Consider the following 19,485-nt stretch of genomic DNA (forward strand, 5'->3'; position numbering starts at 1 on the left):
AAGGTGCCACAAGTACTCCTTTTCTTTTTGAGAATACAGACTAACACGGCTGCTACTCTGATAAAAGTTAACTGTATTTGGGAACAGAATATTAAAAAGGGAACTTGGAGTCAGTATCTTTCTTTGTGCTTTAGTCAGTAATACAGCACTAATTTTAAGTTTCAAGGCAATTGAAGACACTCATCATCACTATTTATTATCACCTTTTGACATAACTGCTATTGGGTTTGGCCAGACAGCATTTCAGAGTACTAGAAAGAAAGTGAGCATTACCAAAACATAATTTGTTGTGTATATTGTGAACTCTTAACTGACTGTAAGGGATATAATTTCAAAACAAGTACTTGATGACCATAAAAACAGGCATGCACACAATTATGTACATTAAATCTTAATTTCTTTGCTCAACTCAGATAATATTGCATGGAAAATGGATAGGTACTTGCATGCATAAAGGCCCCAATTCAGCATTCTATCCATGTTCAGCAAAACATTTAAATATGTGCTTTATTTTAGCTATGTGCTTAATTCTCATTACCTTCAATGCAACCTAAACCCAGGTTTAAAGTTAAGTACACATCCTTGCCAATTCTCTGAATTTTTACGCTAGTGACATGCTTTTGGATGGAGCTGGAGCCATTCTAGCAATGACCCAAGAAGATCCAGCCCTCTGATGGACTTGTTGGCCTCTTAGGGCAGAGTAAGAAGTCGGAGATGCTGTAGACAGAGCTTTCTCCCTCCCTATAGCAACCCAAAGCATTCTCACATGAGCAGAGAGGGAGCAAAATAAGCCCAGCCAGCTCAGGGTGGCTCTCCTTCCTTCCTTCCCTCCTCCTTTGACCAACCAGTGCTTCTACTCTGACCCTCTCCCTCCCCTTCCCTGCAGCACCCTGTCTGGGAAGGGGTAGAGTAGAGCAGTGGTTCTCAAAGCCGGTCCGCTGCTTGTCCAGGGAAAGCCCCTGGTGAGCCGGACTGGTTTGTTTACCTGCCGCGTCCACAGGTTTGGCCGATTGCGGCTCCCACTGGCTGCAGTTCGCCGCTTCAGGCCAACGGGGGCTGCGGGAAGCGGCGTGGGCCAAGGGACGTGCTGGCCACTCTTCCTGCAGCCCCCATTGGCTTGGAGCGGCGAAACGCAGCTGGTGGGAGCCGCATTCCACTGAACCTGCGGACATGGCCCTGACCCGCCAGGGGCTTTCCCTGAACAAGCGGTGGATCGGCTTTGAGAACCACAGGAGCAGAATGAAAAGCTGGGGGAGCTGCCAACAGCCTAGAAGAAGGAGAAGAGATCCCACTGCACCATTCTCCCAGGCATCGGAGAGGAGCAGAAGTGAGACTGGGGAAGTTGAACTGATGCTGGGAGTAGAACTAATATGGGTGGGCTGAAGTAATGGGGTGAAGGCTGGATAGGAGATGGGTAAATGTGGGAGTGATTGCTTCTGCAGCAGGGGCCAAAATCATCTGACCCAGTACATTTGGGAGAGAGATCCATGTGAATTGTCACACATTGGGAATAGGTAGGGGAGTTCAAAATCAAGACAGATTTCCTCCCCCCCCCAAAAAAAAACCAAACAAAACAAAACTACAAGATAGTCTTCCTTTTAAAAAATCTTATGAATTTTTGGGGTCTTAAGGTTGGCAGTACTTAAGTGCTTTGCTGAATGACTTAAGTACGTGCTTAAATGCATTGCTGAATTGGGACCAAATTGAGGGATGATGTACAGAGAATAGATAGTTTTTGTGCATGCTGTCTGGAGAGACTCACAAGCAAGAATACCAACCTCAGGACAGTCTGTCAAGAAGCAGGCCACAAACCCCAAACTAGTTGTGAGTTTTCTACTTAGATTTGATCAACCAAGTAACAAGTGTAAACTCCTCAGGCAATATACATGGAGTCACAGACAGTCCCCAGGGGCATTTCAGTCTATCTTGCCACTCAGGCAAGATTGACTTTGTGATAGAACATAAGAACGGCCATACTGGTCAGACTAAAGGTCCATCTAGCCCAGTATCCTGTCTTCCGACAGTGGCCAATGCCAGATGCCCCAGAGGGAATTAACAAAACAGGTAATCATCAAGTGATCCATCCCCTGTCATCCATTCCCAGCTTCTGTCAAACAGAGGTCAGGGCCACCATCCCTGGCTAATAACCATTGATGGACCTATCCTCCATGAATGTATCTAGTTCTTTTTTTAACCCTGTTATAGTCTTGGCCTTCACAACGTCCTCTGGCAGGGAGTTCCACAGGTTGACTATGCGTTGTGTGAAAAAACCCTTCCTTTTGTTTGTTTTAAACCTGCTGCCTATTAATTTCATTTGGTGACCCTTTGTTCTTGTATTATGAGGAGTAAATAACACTTCCTTATTTACTTTCTCCACACAACTCATGATTTTATTGACCTCTATCATATCCCCCCCTTAGTCGTCTCTTTTCCAAACTGAAAAGTCCCAGTCTTATTAATCTCTCCTCATATGACAGCCATTCCATACTCCTAATCATTTTTGTTGTCCTTTTCTGAACCTTTTCCAAGTCCAATATATCTTTTTTGAGATGGGGCGACCATATCTGCATGCAGTATTCAAAATGTGGGCATACCATGGGTTTATATAGAGGCAATATGATATTTTCTGTCTTATTATCTATCCCTTTTGTAATGATTCCCAACATTCTATTTGCTTTTTTGACTGCCGCTGCACATTGAGTGGATGTTTTTTACAGAGAACTATCCACAATGACTCCAAGATCTCTTTCTTGAGTGGTAACAGCTAATTTAGACCCCATCATTTTACATGTATAGTTGGGATTATGCTTTCCAATGTGCATTACTTTGCATTTATCAACATTAAACTTCATCTGCCATTTTGTTGCCCAGTCACCCAGTTTTGAGAGATCCTTTTGTAGCTCTTTGCAGTCTGCCTGGGACTTAACTATCTTGAGTAGTTTTATATCATCTGCAAATATTGTAACCTCACTGTTTACCCCTTTTTCCAGATTATTTATGAATATGCTGAATAGGACTGGGCCCAGTACAGACCGCTGTGGGACACCACTCTGGGACACCACTGTTTACCTCTATCCTTTCTGAAAACTGACCATTTATTCCTACCCTTTGTTTCCTATCTTTTAACCAGTTACCAATCCATGAGAGAACCTTCCCTCTTATCCCATGACTGCTTACTTTGCTTAAGAGCCTTTGGTGAGGGACCTTGTCAAAGGCTTTCTGAAAATCTAAATACACTATATCCACTGCATCTCCCTTGTCCACATGCTTGTTGACCCCCCCTGAAGAATTCTAGTAGATTGCTGAGGCATGATTTCCCTTTACAAAAACCATGTTGACTATTCCCCAACAAATTATGTTCATCTATGTTCATCTGACAATTTTGTTCTTTACTATAGTTTCAAGCAGTTTGCCCAGTACTGAAGTCAGGTTTACCGGCCTGTAATTGCCAGGGTCACCTCTGGAGCCCTTTTTAAAAATTGGTGTCACATTAGCTGTCCTCCAGTCACTTGGTGCGGAAGCTGATTTAGATGGTCACTTTACACCAAAGATCACAAAATACTCTGACAGGTTTCAGAGTAACAGCCATGTTAGTCTGTATTCGCAAAAAGAAAAGGAGTACTTGTGGCACCTTAGAGACTAACCAATTTATTTGAGCATGAGCTTTCGTGAGCTACAGCTCACTTCATCGGATGCATACTGTGGAAACTGCAGAAGACATTATATACACAGAGACCATGAAACAATACCTCCTCCCACCCCACTCTCCTGCTGGTAATAGCTTATCTAAAGTGATCACTCTCCTTACGATGTGTATGATAATCAAGTTGGGCCATTTCCAGCACAAATCCAGGTTTTCTCACCGCCCCCTCCCCACACTCTCTCTCTCTCTCTCTCTCCTGCTGGTAATAGCTTATCCAAAGTGACCACTCTCCCTATTACCAGCAGGAGAGTGAGTCTGTGTGTGTGGTTTTTGGAGGGGGGTGTGTGAGAAAACCTGGATTTGTGCTGGAAATGGCCCACCTTGATTTTCATACACATTGTAAGGAGAGTGGTCACTTTGGATAAGCTATTACCAGCAGGAGAGTGAGTTTGTGTGTGTGGTTTTTGGAAAAGGGGGCGGGGTGTGTGAGAACCTGGATTTGTGCTGGAAATGGCCCACCTTGATTATCATACACATTGTAAAGAGAGTGATCACTTTGGATGGGCTATTACCAGCAGGAGAATGAGTTTGTGTGTGCGGGGGGGGAGGCGGAGGGTGAGAAAACCTGGATTTGTGCTGGAAATGGCCCAACTTGATTATCATACACATTGTAAGGAGAGTGATCACTTTAGATAAGCTATTACCAGCAGGAGAGTGGGGTGGGAAGAGGTATTGTTTCATGGTCTCTGTGTATATAATGTCTTCTGCAGTTTCCACAGTATGCGTCCGATGAAGTGAGCTGTAGCTCATGAAAGCTTATGCTCAGATAAATTGGTTAGTCTCTAAGGTGCCACAAGTACTCCTTTTCAAAATACTCTGAGTCCCAAGGGACCAGTCACTTACCTGAGGTCAATTCGCACCTTTGATGACACGCCAAAGATAGTGCTTGTAGCCAATCCTGTAACAAACTAACTAAAGGTTTATTAACAGGGGAAAATAAATTAGTTATTTACAAGGTTAAAGCAGGTCACACACACACACAGACACACACACACACAAATGAGTTAGTCTTAAATTCTAAATGATGATTGAACTTCTATAATAAGCAAACTTTATATGTCTTGGGCTAACCCAAGCTAAATAGCTGGGGAATCCTTGTTTATGCTTATGAATTCAAGCCGTATAGGAATAATAAGCTGTCTTCAAATGACATTTTTATTTCCTTCCCACAGTATTCAAGCTGTGATGGCACCTTCTTCAGGGCTGTGGAGGAAGCAATCAATGAAGTCTTTTGTCCACAATGGCTTCTCTAATGTCTGTAGACCTCAGAGATAATACCTCTTGTGGTGAACTGGTATTTCACACTTGGTAATTCTTCTCCTGTGACTGTGGGGTACTTATAGTTTTAACAACCATTTTTATAGTTACAGAGCAAACATTAAGTATTCCCCTATTCCATGGGATACAGATATTATATCTTTCAGAGTAGCAGCCGTGTTAGTCTGTATCCGCAAAAAGACAAGGAGTACTTGTGGCACCTTAGAGACTAACAAATTTATTTGAGCATAAGCTTTCGTGAGCTACAGCTCACTTCATCGGATGCATTCAGTGGAAAATACAGTGGGGAGATTTATTTACACAGAGAACATGAAACAATGGGTGTTACCGTACACACTGTAAGGAGAGTGATCAGGTAAGGTAGCTATTATCAGCAGGAGAGCGGGGGGAGGGGTTGAGGGGGGAACCATTTGTTGTGATAATCAAGGTGGGCCATTTCCAGCACTCTGAGGAACAGTGGGGGGGAGGAATAAATGTGGGGAAATAGTTTTACTTTGTGTAATGACACATCCACTCCCAGTCTTTATTGAAGCCTAAATTAATTGTACCCAGTTTGCAAATTAATTTCAATTCAGCAGTCTCTCATTCCATAAAGTCTAAACATTAAATACTGTGGTAAACCCAGGACAAACAGCTACAAAAAAAGAGAGGGGTAGTAATTAGTCCCAGGGGATTAAAAGGCCTCTCCCTGTCCATGGAGGAGATTAACAGGGGGAAATAAGGTTCAGCTGCAAAAGGGGTTGCTAGGGAGCTAATTAGGTTCAGCTGGCTCCAACTGCTGGAGACCTTTTTAAACCCTCCCCAGGATGGAATGGGAGAGAAGCTGCCAGTAGGCTAAGGGTAGGAAGACACTGAATCCTTCCAGGAGGGGAGGCTGCACTCCCTTGCCGGAAGGGAAGGAAAACAAACACAAGCGACTGATCAGGGAAAGGAATAACTGGATCCTGTGCTACCTGTAAGGATTTTGCCTTGCCTAAGTCGGTGTCTCAAAGGCTAAAAAGGACTGAGTCTGCTGAGGAGGACAAGGTACTTTGCCACAATACATACATGATATCTATTTTAATTATACTAACATACAGGTGAGACAGATTGGTTTCCAGCTATGTATCTGTCAATATTCAGGGAGGCCCAGGGACTTGGCATGAGCTGGCACCTGGTCTGCTAGCATCACACCTGTGCTTGAATGCTTGACTGAATTGGGACCAAAAATGTACCAAAAATCAATAGTTTTTGTGCATGCAGTTACTTGATAGCAATATACACATTTGGATTTATGTACCCAAATGTGTGCATATGTAATTTGGGAGGCACAACTTATTGCCCAGCTTTTGGAAATATTTCTCTAAATGCCACTGTTTAAAGACTAAGTTTGTGTTTTATATTACTGTTAACCTTTTCCCTCATTTGGTGAACTGAAAAATTTTCAAAACATAGTTCATCTGGCAGATAGTTTCTGAAACCAGTGTAAAAAACCACTTTAAAAATAGAAGAGCATTACAACTGTAAGAATACTTCGCATAAAACTTTAAGTGGTAAATGTGCGCCAGTTTCTCTCTCTTAGGTCATTTAATATGTATCCTGACATTTCCTGTACAAAAACCAATTAAATACTTTAAGACGTTATGCTCTAGAATCTAGAGAATTGATATGGGCAGTTTTAACTTTTATTAATGCCACTAAAATTGTGAGCCCTTTGTATATAAATACATGTACTTTCACACCTTTTCACTGCATATTTAAGAATGTAGGTTTTCTGCCTCCGGCCAGGTCTACGCTCTAAACTTACGTCGGTAGCACTACGTTGCTTGGGATGCAAAAAATCCACACCGCTGAGCGACACCGTTATATCAACCTCACGCCCAGTGTAGATAGCACGGTGTCAACAGGAGGGCTAAGTAGCGTCTTCACGGAAGCGCTAAAGCAGCACAGGTGCACCAGTGTTGCTGCACGACTGCAGTGTTTTAAGTGTTTAAGTGCCCTCAGACTCCAATTTGTGTGATTCTGTAGCCAACATATGCCCCCCCCCAAAAAATACTGAATACTAAATGTAACACCAGATAAGTAATATTTCTGAAATACAACGCTTCCAATCAGTGTAATTTGTTCTTTATAAAGAAGTCTCACTGTGGTCTTGTTTACTGAGAAGTTATTAGTATAAAAGAATACAGAAATACAATGTGACAAGTGTATTCGACTAAATTTCTTATTAATATAGAGCCCATCACCACACTATTGTCAAAATTATATTTTGATAAATCATTAAAATGCAATATACAGTTTTAGTGTTAAAGAAGAACCCAGACAGTGTTCAGTATTTCAGTGTCTGTGTTTGCCTCTTGCCTTACCATTTACTGTATGGATTAATTTATCTTGTATTAAAGCTAGTAAAGTCTCTTTAGGCTGTCAAATTGTTCACAAATAGCTGCTTAGAGTGTGCATTTCTGGCAAAAGTCTGTAACTGCCTAAGGTATGGCCCATTTAAATGTGTAAATCAGGACATAAAGTACTGGTAACTTTTCAACAGTTGCTTGTTCTCAGGTTGCTTCCTTAGTCAGTTAATCTAAACACTAAATTTGACATGCAATTAGTGGAAGATTTCAGTAGTGTGAATGAAGGTGACCTTTAAGGCCTGGGCCTCTTCTTCCACTGCAATAATTAGTAAATATACCATTCATATACAGTATAGGTAAATTTTTACATATAAGGGAAAGATTTGTTTTTATGCGAAATTATAATATTCACTATTAAATCCTTGTAGTTGGGGATGGGGAGGCACAAAAGTAGCCTTTATGTTCTCCATTCCTTGGCCAGCTATATGCCAGCCCCATCTTTTGGGGTTCATTTTTCAAGCTTTTCTGTGCCACCATGAGGACTAGAAACTTTGTTTGAAAAAGGAAGCTGAAGTTCTCATTCAATCCCATGATTCCAAGAACTGGGGCTTTAAGAAAATGACCACATATCATCAGACTTACGATAAAATTATGAGTTAGTTACACTGATGATAGGCTGCAAAGTGGAATTTCTTATAGAACTTTATGAACAGTAAGAGTAATAAGTAGCAGAGTAAACTTCTAAGGAAACCCTTGGGTGCTGCAAGAAGTATTTTTGTGTCTTGTCTTTGAGTAAAATGCCCCAGAATGGGACAATTGGGAACCATGTTGTTGATAATTCCATCTTCCTGATGAAAAGTAAAATCGAGGCATACCCTACTCACTTGTGTTCACTGAAGATTCCTTGGTACTAGGGTGTTCACTTGAGTATGTTGGCTAAATCTAAACAGGGTGATGTTTTTATTTGTTGTGTAGCAAAATTCTTTCTGTAGATTTGAATGACTGTGTTACTGTTCATTTCCCTTTACAGACACTTTTGTGTAGCGGTGCTGACACAGATAAGTAATGGCTTGGAGAAACCAAATATGCAGATTCCTGAAACCCAAACACATGCTTCTCAGAGTCCCGTTATAAAATGTGGGAGTTTTTAGGAATAGACTGGATCTGCTGTTTGATACAGTCATGTTTTATTATGCCACTGGAAGAATACAAAAGTCCTGCTTCTCAGGAACTTATCATGTGATCCTTAGCCATATTCAGCACCCTTACCTTCCACTGAAGTCAGTGATTGCTCAGCACCTTTGACAGTCAGACCCTTAATGATCAAACTGACATTGATTTCCATGCAAGAAGGACGAGGCCCTAGAAGTCCTTTTGCTGAAGTAATTCCTGTGCACAATCTTCATACTGCAAACCACTGTAAATAAAATTTGATTTTTGTAAAAATGTATAACTTAGGCTTAGACCTTGCATGGCAAGTTCCAGCAAATTTTCACAGGCCATTTATCGAGGAAAATTAGGGTTTGTAATGGAAGTGCCTACAAACTCCTGAATACTGAATGGCGGAGTTAACTGTTTCTTGTATTGTAAGAATGCAAGATTTAATTTTCAAATGCAAATTAAAAGATTTGAATTGTATTGGGGAGAAAAAAGCCTTTAATTTTTAATTGAGAATATTCTAATCTTCAGTGTGCCATGCATAATTATTGTCATAAACAAGAGTAACATATGATTGCACTAACTGGATATAATGGCATCTGTAAATAAGTGATCTAAGTAGAACAGTTCTTTGCTTCTTAGCATGATAAATCTTTCTGCATACAATGAGAACTGGAAAGTTTGACATGAGCATCTTCAATATGTAAAGTTAGTAGAGAATAGAGGATACAGACAGGAGAACAGTGGAGCAGGCTACAGTGAAGATATAAACAGCTTATGAGAATCAATTTTTGATGTCCCATACCGTTTCTGTCCTGCATCACTGACATCATATTTGAATCAAATCACAATGTCTAGAAAAAGTCTTTGTCTCCATCATGATAATAATGGATTCTAAAATACTGGAGTTATATTTTGGAATATAATTCCTTTCCTAAAAAAAAAAAAACTACTGATGCAGTAACTCTTTATTCTAGGTGTATTATCACCTTAGATATCTCGCACAACTGGGTACTCCTAGCATCACACAATTTAAAAGGCCAAAATCATCCTTCATTTACTTCTATGCAAGCCCAATGACTGTAAAGGTATAGACCCAATGAGCCAAATCCTAGGCCCAACTGCTACTGTAGCCGGTAGCCCTCAGAAATTGCAGAACTTGATTTGGCATTATGCTCAACAACTTGCAATTTGCTCTATTTTAAGCAAATTAGTTGTTATGCTCAGACTCTTTGCAATCATCCTCATCTTTGTTATGGAAATGCGGTTTGCAGAGACACTGCAGATTCCAGCATACAGTAGTCCATCTTGATCTGAACAGAGGCTGCTCGGAATGAGATGTATCATTGTATCCTGAAAGCCTTAGTCTGTGTGTGCCTCATTTCAATATTTCAGATGTTGGTGGCCACACAGTACATGGTATCTTTTGGCTGGATTTGGGCTTGGAACCTGCCTTTCAGCTTCCCTTGCTATAAGTCTTCCCTCCAAGGCATCACCAAAAGAGTTATGTCTGATGTTACAAAACCTTTTTTTTTTTTTTAAATATCTCTTTGAGGCAGCAATTCTGGAAATGACCCCAAAAGCCAGACAGCAATAACCAGATGCAAAAAGAGAGGAATCTTGGGAACTAGAGCTGGATAAACAGTTTATTTTCAAGCAATTATCTAATGAAGGTCACCCTTGTGAATCATTCTGGACAGGATTGTCATTTTGAAAGGATTTTAATTTCTGTGAATTAATTCTTTAACTATAGGTAGTCACTAAAGACTTCAGACATTGTCACCTAAATCACATCATGACTGGATGACTGAAACGTTTAAGCAGAGGAATAATGATGAGCAGTGAATAATGAATACTCTTGTTTGCTCACAAATATCCTTATTTCCGTGATAATGCTGGGCAGTTTATATGAAGAACGGCCATTCCCCTAAGTACAGTGAATGCAAATTTGTCCATGCAAATGTTCCAGAACAGTGGAGAAAAGAGGGCATGAGCATAGCTGGAATGATCAGCTGTTTGAAATGTGAACTAATGTTGTGAACGCTGTTATTACAGCTCTGTCTAAGGTTACCATAGCAGCTGAGCACCTCATAATCTTCAATGTATAATATCCCTGTGAAGTATTCTCATTTTGCATATGGGTTTCTGAAGCACAGAAAGACTAAGTGACTTGCCTGAGGCACAGAAAGGTCTGCAGTGAAGCAGAGAATGTAACCCTCATTTCCCAAGATCTCAGCTAGTGCCTTACCCACTGGACCATCCTTCCTCTGGTGGACACCAAACATTTCCAAAACTATTCACATTTTTGAAGCATGTTTTTCTTTTTCTTTCCTTCTCCCAAATTCTTCTTTAAAAGTTAGATCTTCTGTTCTAGTGCCAGCAGAAGGCTTTTCTGCCGGAAGGCTTGGGCAACACAGTGCAATTACATTAAGCGGTACAGCTGACTTTACAGTCATCTTGTGTGTGTTTATGTATTACAGGGGATGGGCTGTTTTTTAAACTGGGTTTCATTTTTATTGTTTGGTTGAAATCAACCTCCTAATGTCAGTTTTCAGCCTGGCAACTGGAAGTCACTGTTGTAGCAAATGTCAGAACAAAAAATGGCCTGGCAGTGAGAGCTTCCTAAAGTGTAACAATACTAAAGTAATGTGTTTAAAAATGTTTGATCATGGGGAAAAATAGATTTATTAAAATTTCCCACTAATACTGTAAGGGCCTTCTGAAACAACGATGTCTCTGCATTTTGTGCTTTCTATGAGCTAAGAATTGTTATGTATGTTTGTTTTTTGGCTCAGATTACGTATCTATAGAGGGATCAACTATTACACTAGAACAAGGTAGTGAATTTAATAAATTTGTCCCTAGAGCACTACAGAAATAACACTCTGCTGTGATTATTTCAAAATATTGTGAAACAATTTTTTTAAATATGTCTGTTGCTGGGATCAGAGGCATGAAGCAACAATACAACTCTCAGCACAGTATTTGTCATGTAAAGGCCTTTTCTGCAACTTCATTGAACTTTTTACTGTAAAATTGTAACTCAAACAAGTTAATCAAACGGTTATCTGCCAGTTCTCACTCCTTGTAATCTCAAGATCTACTGGAAGCCTTGAAGGTCTACAAGTGCTCAAGTTGGCAAACCCCCAACTAGCTTCCCACCCATGTAAAGACAGGATTACCCAGGAGGCTACCTTATACCTATATACAGTGGTGAGGTCTACCTCAGTTATGAAACGCCAACACGTACATGCTCCAGCCCAAAGCTGAAAACCCCCATTCATTAACTAATCAATGGGTTAGAAGATTCCTGTAACTAGATCCTGGTGACAATGCTACTTTGTGAAACTTGAGTTATTTTTGCTATCATAAAATCATAAGCATTAGAGACAGAAAAAGGCCTATTAGGGAGGTCATGCATAACCTTGCAGGATTCTTTCTTGCTGTGCATTATTATTATTTAAAATATTTATATAGTCCCAGCGTACTCATCAGGATTGGGTCCTCATTGTATGAGGTGCTGTCCAACCATAGAAGTAGACACAATCCCTGCCCCGAGGAGCTCACAATGTCATCTTTCCTCAATGCTGTAAATGCCTTTTTCGTAAAGAGTCTAATTTAATATTTCTATTTATGCAATGAGCAGGTATTTGTGTCACATATATTCTTGTTGAGCTTTCTTTCTGTTCTGTAGACAGCATAGAAGATGAAATGGAAATAGCCACTGTGCGGCATCGGCCTGAAGCTCTTGAACTGCTGGAAGCACAGAGCAAATTCACAAAGAAGGAACTTCAGATCCTGTATAGAGGATTCAAGAATGTAAGCACTTTCTTTCTGACTTTATTGTCACCTTAAGTAGCACACAACCCACAACAAAATCAGAAAAGGTATATGAATGGAATGCTTAATGAAAGTGTTTGTGGGTTTAAATAACAAGATATTATGTACATGGTCAATTTAGTAAAATAAAAAAATACTGGTTTGCCATAAACAAGATAAACTTATGCATACATTGAACATCTTAACTGTTCAATTTGTAAGAGGCTTTTATTGTTTATGGTTAAGTATTGATAGATATGCTCTAGATATACAAAAGCTTGCTTAATGAGAAATAAGTCCATGCCAAACTCTGGATAGGAAAACATCAGAATTTTGTGGACGTTCTGATCCAAATTTGGCTCCGGCACCAAGTTATGGTTCTTATCTCTACAATAGACTAAATCACAAACCTAAATCTGAACGTCTTCAAACTGTGTGAAAGTCTGGAAATGGGTTTGGATCTAAACTGTGCACCTTAAGCCCATCTCAAAGTTTAATAGATGTACTGATCTAGAGACAAAAATGGAAAAAAGTGTGGTTAGACCATAGACTCATATTCTTGTTCTCCTAACTCTGCCATTGATTTGCAGTGTTATTTTTGGCAAGTTATTTAACGTCTGTTTTCATCGGTTTACTTAGCAAGATGATAATATCTACCTCACAGAAGTAATGTGAAGCTTAATTATTTAATGTATGTGAATCATTTTGAGATTCTTACATGAGCCACTATGTAAGTGCAAACTTCTATTATTGTTCCTAAATAGTAAATTGTTGTAAACCGTAGTATGAAACGGGTAGTGGCTGTAACTCTGATGAACAACTTTTTGTGTTTCTTTGTGAATTTCAAATAGGTTTCTTTTACATTCACTGGATTACATAAACTATCCTCCTACTAGCTATTTTAACATGCACAAATGAGTCACTTTTAACCAAAGACATAAGGCTTGTTTCTCCACTATCTTCTTTCACCTTATTTTATCATTTAAACCTGGTTTATCCTTTACAAAAGTGGTTATAAAACAACATCAAATCAAAATGGTAATATTTTGCACAAACTAAATCAGAGGGAGTTACATGTGCATCTGAAAGCAGTTATTGTCCCACAGTTATTTCTGAATCAAAACCCTTGAGTGTCTACCAGAAAGTATCAAAAGGTGTGTTTTTGTTTTGTTTTTTTTGTTGGTTTTTTATTTTGGATTATTTTATTAATGCTTTTATATGGCATTATATGCAATTAACATTGAGCCAAGATGGTTGATTTTGAATGAGCTTGAATAATATGAATTGGAGTTGTTCACCAGTGAGCAATTTCCAGTCACTGAGCTGAGTCCTGTGTTTAGATGAATGCAAAAATATATGCAGCCTTCTTTTATGACCCTTTTAATTTAGTTTTTCTTTTGACCTTCACTTGGCATTTACTGTAAAAATGAAATATAAGAAGTTAGATGTAGTACCACTAAGAGCATACTGATAGCACAATGACAAAATGTAGTATAATTTTTTTTTAATGGCAGGCACTTGGAAGAAACAGTAAACTTAGATTTTTTAGCTTTCATATAATCTGTAATGAAAGAAGTCTAGCTGAAATTTCTTCTTAAACAAAATTTTCACTGAAAAATCCAAATACAGATAAAATACAGTCAGACCCTGTACAGGGCATCCTGATTGAATATCATGTCTGACACCAGTGGGTATCTGACATTGGTATTGTAGTGCTCTACAAGCTTGCTCTTACAAGCTTTCCAACTTCTTTAGATAACTAAAAAACATTTCCTTGTTCTTCACAGTATTCTCTAGCTATTGCAAATCCTGAGGTAATGTTCTCTATCTGAGGCAGTGGTTCCCAAACTTGTCCAGCCGCTTGGGCAGGAAAAGCCCCTGGTGGGCCGGGCCGGTTTGTTTACCTGCCATGTCTGCAGGTATGGCCGATCGCAGTTCGCTGCTCCAGGCCAATGGGAGCTGCTGGAAGTGGCGACCAGTACGTCCCTCAGCCCGCGCCACTTACCGCAGCCCCCATTGGCCTGGAGCAGCAAACCACGGCCACTGGGAGCCGCAATCGGCTGAACCTGCGGACGCGGCAGGTAAACAAACTGGCGCAGCCCACCAGGGGCTTTTCCCGCACAAGCGGCGGAACAAGTTTGGGAACCACTGATCTAAGGCATAATTGGAAAGGTTTTAAGAACTGTAAGGTGAGCAAATTGAGGCTTCCTGTATGTTACCAAAAGAGCACTTTCTAGCTTTTTTTTTTTAGTCTTTTTGGATCTGAATATTTTTCTTGAATGTAAACATGTATGTAGAAAGTGTTGGTTATAAGGAAATATTATGAGCTTTTTCAGTAAAGCCTAAAATGGGAGTTCCATCCCTTATACTTATTTTCCTCTTTTACATTCCAAGATGCATCATATGTTTTTATCATGGTAATACAGCCTTCCTCAGATGTTTCATTCCCTTATCGTCCATGATAATCCCAAGAGATGCAAGTTTTGAATATCTGGAGTTAATGAGCATGAGCTGCAGTTTTTCTTTATTCAGTTTATCGTGGTAAACTGATCAGTTGTCTCCAAAACTGCTGCAATGGATGTTTCAATCTTACAGACTGTTAGGAAAGTAACATCTGCCACAGCAACAGAAGCTAGCCCAAGCCACAGAATTCAGAACTGGATTCTTTCCAAAGTTCACAGTTGAATCTGGGGTTTCGTTTTTATATATTGCAGTGATAAATTCTAGCTGCAAAGTTTGGTGCTAGGGCCAAAGATCCCCAACTTTCTTGAAGCATGAGTGGGTCAAATGCACCTCTACTACACAGATATCTCACATGTACTGAGCCACAAATATTAGTCTGTCTATTCTATCATCCTTACACATTTTATCAAATGGAATTCAAGCAGCCTTAGCAGGTACAGGACACCAATGTTGTAGTCAGAATGCTTTCTACAGATTTGACTCTGGATGTTTTTGCCCCTGTGCTGATTGGCTGTTTGTTCCAACTACATCCCACACAGTCGTTGTCTCACTCCACCTGCCCTCCATGCTCTCCTCCTTTCTTGTCTCCCTCTTCTTCCCTGCCCAATCCCCCTTACCTAACTCCCTTCCTTTGTCTCTCCCTTTACCAAATCTCCTCCCAACAAAACTACACTCTCAAACTCACACACACAAATGTGGCGCTAACATGATTTTTGTGAACCATCACGCTGGTTCTTTTCATTTTCCCCACGCCTTGTCTGTTGTGTATACTCAGGGTTTGTCTGATTGGGAAAGTTATATTGGTATAATTATGTGAATTTAAATTCACAACTTAGCTTATACCAATGTAACCCCCCTCCCCAGTGGAGACTCTTAATCTTATAAAAAGGAGATGGTTCCTTTTTCAGATTAACTTATGTTGCTTGTGGACCCTACATAGAGAGGAGGTAAGTCAATTTACTTAACAATTCTGTGCTACAGAGTCCCTCTTTCTGACTTAAAGTATTTGCAGAGACCATGAATTCTTATCCTGGCAAGAGCTTGATTTACTATAGGAACCTTCTAAATACAAAAAGTTGAAATTGTAATAGGATTTACTGTCTTTTTCTTAGGAATCCAGTACCAGCCTTTACCATAAGACAATTATGCACACACACAATTAATAATTTCAAATTCCTTTTTATGAGTAACATTCTAAAGATAAACTATTACAGCACAGCAGTTACAGTGTTCCCTAGTGAGACTAACATTACTGACTAGAGATTTCTTGTTTTTCTTTAACATGAAGAATGTATCACGGTGCCTAGTCCCTTACAAAATAAATACCGGGACTGGGACTTCTGATAATCCGCGATCTTCTGCTTCCTCATAGGCCCACCCTAGGTATTATAGTGAGAGTTAAATAAAACATTTAGTTGTACCACATAAACAACGTCAAATAAGAGAATAAAAAACTTGGTGATCGTGTGTGAGCCCACAGCTAGTTATCTTGAGTTCAATGATGTAATAATACACCTCACAAAGACATTTGGCCTCCGATCTGCAAGTCTTCCTTTATACTGTTTTCCCAATGTCAATCCCACTGACTTCTGTAAAATTATAGGAAGCTGTATTGAGATCCAACCCTAGGATGACCATATTTCCCAAAAGGGAAAATGGGACACTGCATGGGGCTGGCCTGAGCCCTTACCCCAAACCCCCTTCCCCATGCGGGGCTGGTGTCACTGCTCTCCCAAGCTCTGCCTGTCCTCCTCCTCCTCCCTCTGCCCCCCACCTCCCGTGGCGAGGCTGGGACTGGCATCACTGCTTGCTCGCACTCTGCCTCCCCCCACTCCTGTGCAAGGCTGGGGCTGGCATTACTGCTCGCTCGAGCCCTACTTGCCTCTCCCCCGCCCCCACCTCCTCCACAGGGCTGGCATCACCACTGGGCCCCCCCTGCATGTTCCTCCACACATCACTTTTTTGATGAAGTTGGGCATTTGTCCCATTTGCTCTTGCCAACTTAATCAGTTCTCTCTTGTATTTCTGTTTATCCGAATGACACAGGAGGGAATACATCATTGGGTCCCAATCATTAAAGGAATAAAAAGTGATATCCTGTATAATTATGCCCAGTGTATGCCTGCAAGCTACTTCCATAGTTCTGCTTGAGTGTAGATGAGAAAGATGTTATCTGAATCAAGTGTTTTTGTAATGTGCATGACATTTAAGAGGTTTGAGCAATTTGTTGTTGTTTAATTAAAAACTAAGTAAGCCTTCAAAGACATTTTAATCAATTGGATTTCCTTATGCAAGCAAATTACATTGGGCGGTACGATGATCAGCCGAGTTGACATTCTCACCATCACAGCACCCATCACAGAATAGTTCATGCGGTAGAAGCAGAAAGTCAAGGAATGAGTCTTTGAGTTTATGTGGCTGCTTGGATTGCTTTAGAGAGGGTTACCCTGATAGAACATCACCTCTGCTGCAATGCTCGGGAGAGAGAAATAGAGGCTGATTGTAGAAAAGGAGCTAGAAGCACTCATTTAGCTTTATGGGGATGGGTTGTTTGGGTCATGGCCATGGCTGCTAGGGCAACACTTAAAGGACGAGAGGCAAGAGATGAAAGGAAATGTTATGTGAGGGGGTGGGAGATGATCCTTCAGATGAGCTAACAGCTATGAAAACGATAAGCACTATGGGAGGACTTAGGCTTGTGTTCGGTAATTTAGAAATTGTAAATCTTTCCCATTATTATTTGAAAAATGGGCTTAATGGAAGTCTCAGGCCTCTCCAGGCTCCAAAGATTTTCCCCAGCATTCTGGCTTCACAGTCTTCCTGGAGTGTTGTTGATGAATTGTTGCTCAGCTACCATCACAGTGGGACCCCTCCATTTTCTATTTGGCTTCTTGTCATCCCATTTGTTGTAAATCGAAATTGTGATTGCTGCAATCATTAACCTTTCAAACCAATGGCTCTGTGGCATGCCTAGTACAAATGGCACTTCACAGTGAATTGCCTAGACTATCAAGCATGCACTCAGCATGTGGACTTGCTTTTCCTTTTGTCTATTAAGTCTCTCACAGCTTTAAGCCACTGCACATTTCTATTTAAAAAATACTTAGAGCTGGTCTACACTGGAAACTTACATCTGCATAACTATGTCTCTAAGCAGTGTGACAAATCCACGCCCCTGAGGAGAGAGCTACGCCAGCCAAACCTGGTGTAGACTGCGCTATGGAAGAATTCTTCCATCAACCTAGCTACTGCCTCTTGGGGAGGTCAGATTACTAACAGCAACAGAGGAACCCCTCCCATTGCTGTAGTGAGTGTCTACACCAAAGCATTACAATGGTACAGCTGCAGCTGTGCTGCTATAGCAGCTTAAGTGTAGATATAATCTTAGATGATGCCTTCATCACACAAAGGAGGTTCCTGTGCAAAACTTAAACATGAATGACCCTTTAATTTGGTCTGTTCTCATCGTAAATTCTGTTGTACTAATAAATATATCAGAAAACTAACAGATGTTCAGGGAAATGTGGATGGATTTTTTTTTTTTTTTTTAGATGTGTGTCAGCACTGAAACGCATATGCAGGTTAGGGGCACATACCCCCTCCCCCATCCTTGTACCATGGAAAGTGTGAATTGATTCCTTTGTCTCTGAAACTATCCACCACTAAAAATTTCCTTAGAAGTGAATGTGGACACTTTTATGAATGAGGAAGATTTAAATAGTCACCTTATGTATTTATATTTTCTGATGGGGGGGGAGGGGGAATTTAAGACACCTTTCATTCAAAGTGCGCATATTGCTGTTAGTAAGTATATAAATCAAGCACACAGACAATATGTTGAAATTCAACATAGTGTAAATTCTACTGTAATACAAAATATTTAACTTGTACACACCCAAAAAAAAAAGATTCAAAAGCATGTGGATGCGCCCCCCCCCCCATCCTGGTGCAACCTTGCTGATAGCAGTGCCCATTAGAGTGCTCCTGCGCCCCACCAACTCCTCTGTAACTCCTCTCCCCAACAACTCTGCTGTAAGACTTGGGGCCTCCAGCCAAGCGTCATAAAAACAGTCCCCAGTTTGTTCCATCTTCATCACACCAGCGCAACCCAAGAACTGAATGTTTATCTGAATGGTCAGAAGGTGAAGCATGAAGTAGAACCAGTCTAAGTGTGACTTTAGACCACACACTGAGTTACTATGACCACCTGAAGAAGACAGCAGAGAAAGTTGACATGCAACAATCTTCTTAGCAAACTGTCAGGTTCGTGATGGGGTACTCGTGCTCCAACTTTACGGACGTCAGCTCTTGCCACCTCATATTTGGTGGCAGAGTACTGTGCACCAGTTTGGAGTTGATCATCACACACCAAACTGGTGGATACGCAGTTACATGCCACAATGTGTATCCTCTCCAGCACCCTGTATCTGACTCCACTCCCATGGCTTCCAGTTCTGAGCAATATTGCTCCTCCTCATATCAGACGAGAGGTTGCCAGTAGCAAGTTACTGCAGAAACCCAAGCCTGCTGCTGCACAATGACCTTTTTAAACTACCAGCTGAACGTTTGCCATCACATCGCCCATTATGGTCTCATTCACCATGCCAGGATGTTAGGGCAGAAAAACTCTGGCGAGAGAAATGGATATCTGTTGTTATCCCTAACCAGTCCCTCATCGCTGACCCCACAATTTGCCCACCTGGTTTTGACCTGCCCTGTCACCAGTGGTTCCTG

The 19,485-nt window shown here is 40.7% G+C and overlaps 1 protein-coding gene across 6 annotated transcripts in view; it reads left to right on the forward strand.

The window, feature by feature from the left end:
• The window catches only part of KCNIP4 (potassium voltage-gated channel interacting protein 4), an 861,516-nt gene that overhangs the window by 736,940 nt on the left and 105,091 nt on the right, over nucleotides 1-19,485 (forward strand). For 4 of the 6 annotated variants that reach the window (XM_073342395.2, XM_078852577.1, XM_078852578.1 and 1 more), the window contains one exon: nucleotides 12,164-12,288. In XM_073342395.2, coding sequence (XP_073198496.1) covers nucleotides 12,164-12,288 — 125 coding nt within the window. Of the gene's footprint in view, nucleotides 1-8,298; nucleotides 8,731-11,264; nucleotides 11,307-12,163; nucleotides 12,289-19,485 lie in introns of those variants that run through there. The other 2 variants (XM_073342391.2, XM_078852576.1) reach the window with 2 other exon arrangements.

Source organism: Lepidochelys kempii, chromosome 4, assembly GCF_965140285.1.
Source record: "Lepidochelys kempii isolate rLepKem1 chromosome 4, rLepKem1.hap1, whole genome shotgun sequence".
NCBI lineage: Eukaryota > Metazoa > Chordata > Testudines > Cheloniidae > Lepidochelys > Lepidochelys kempii.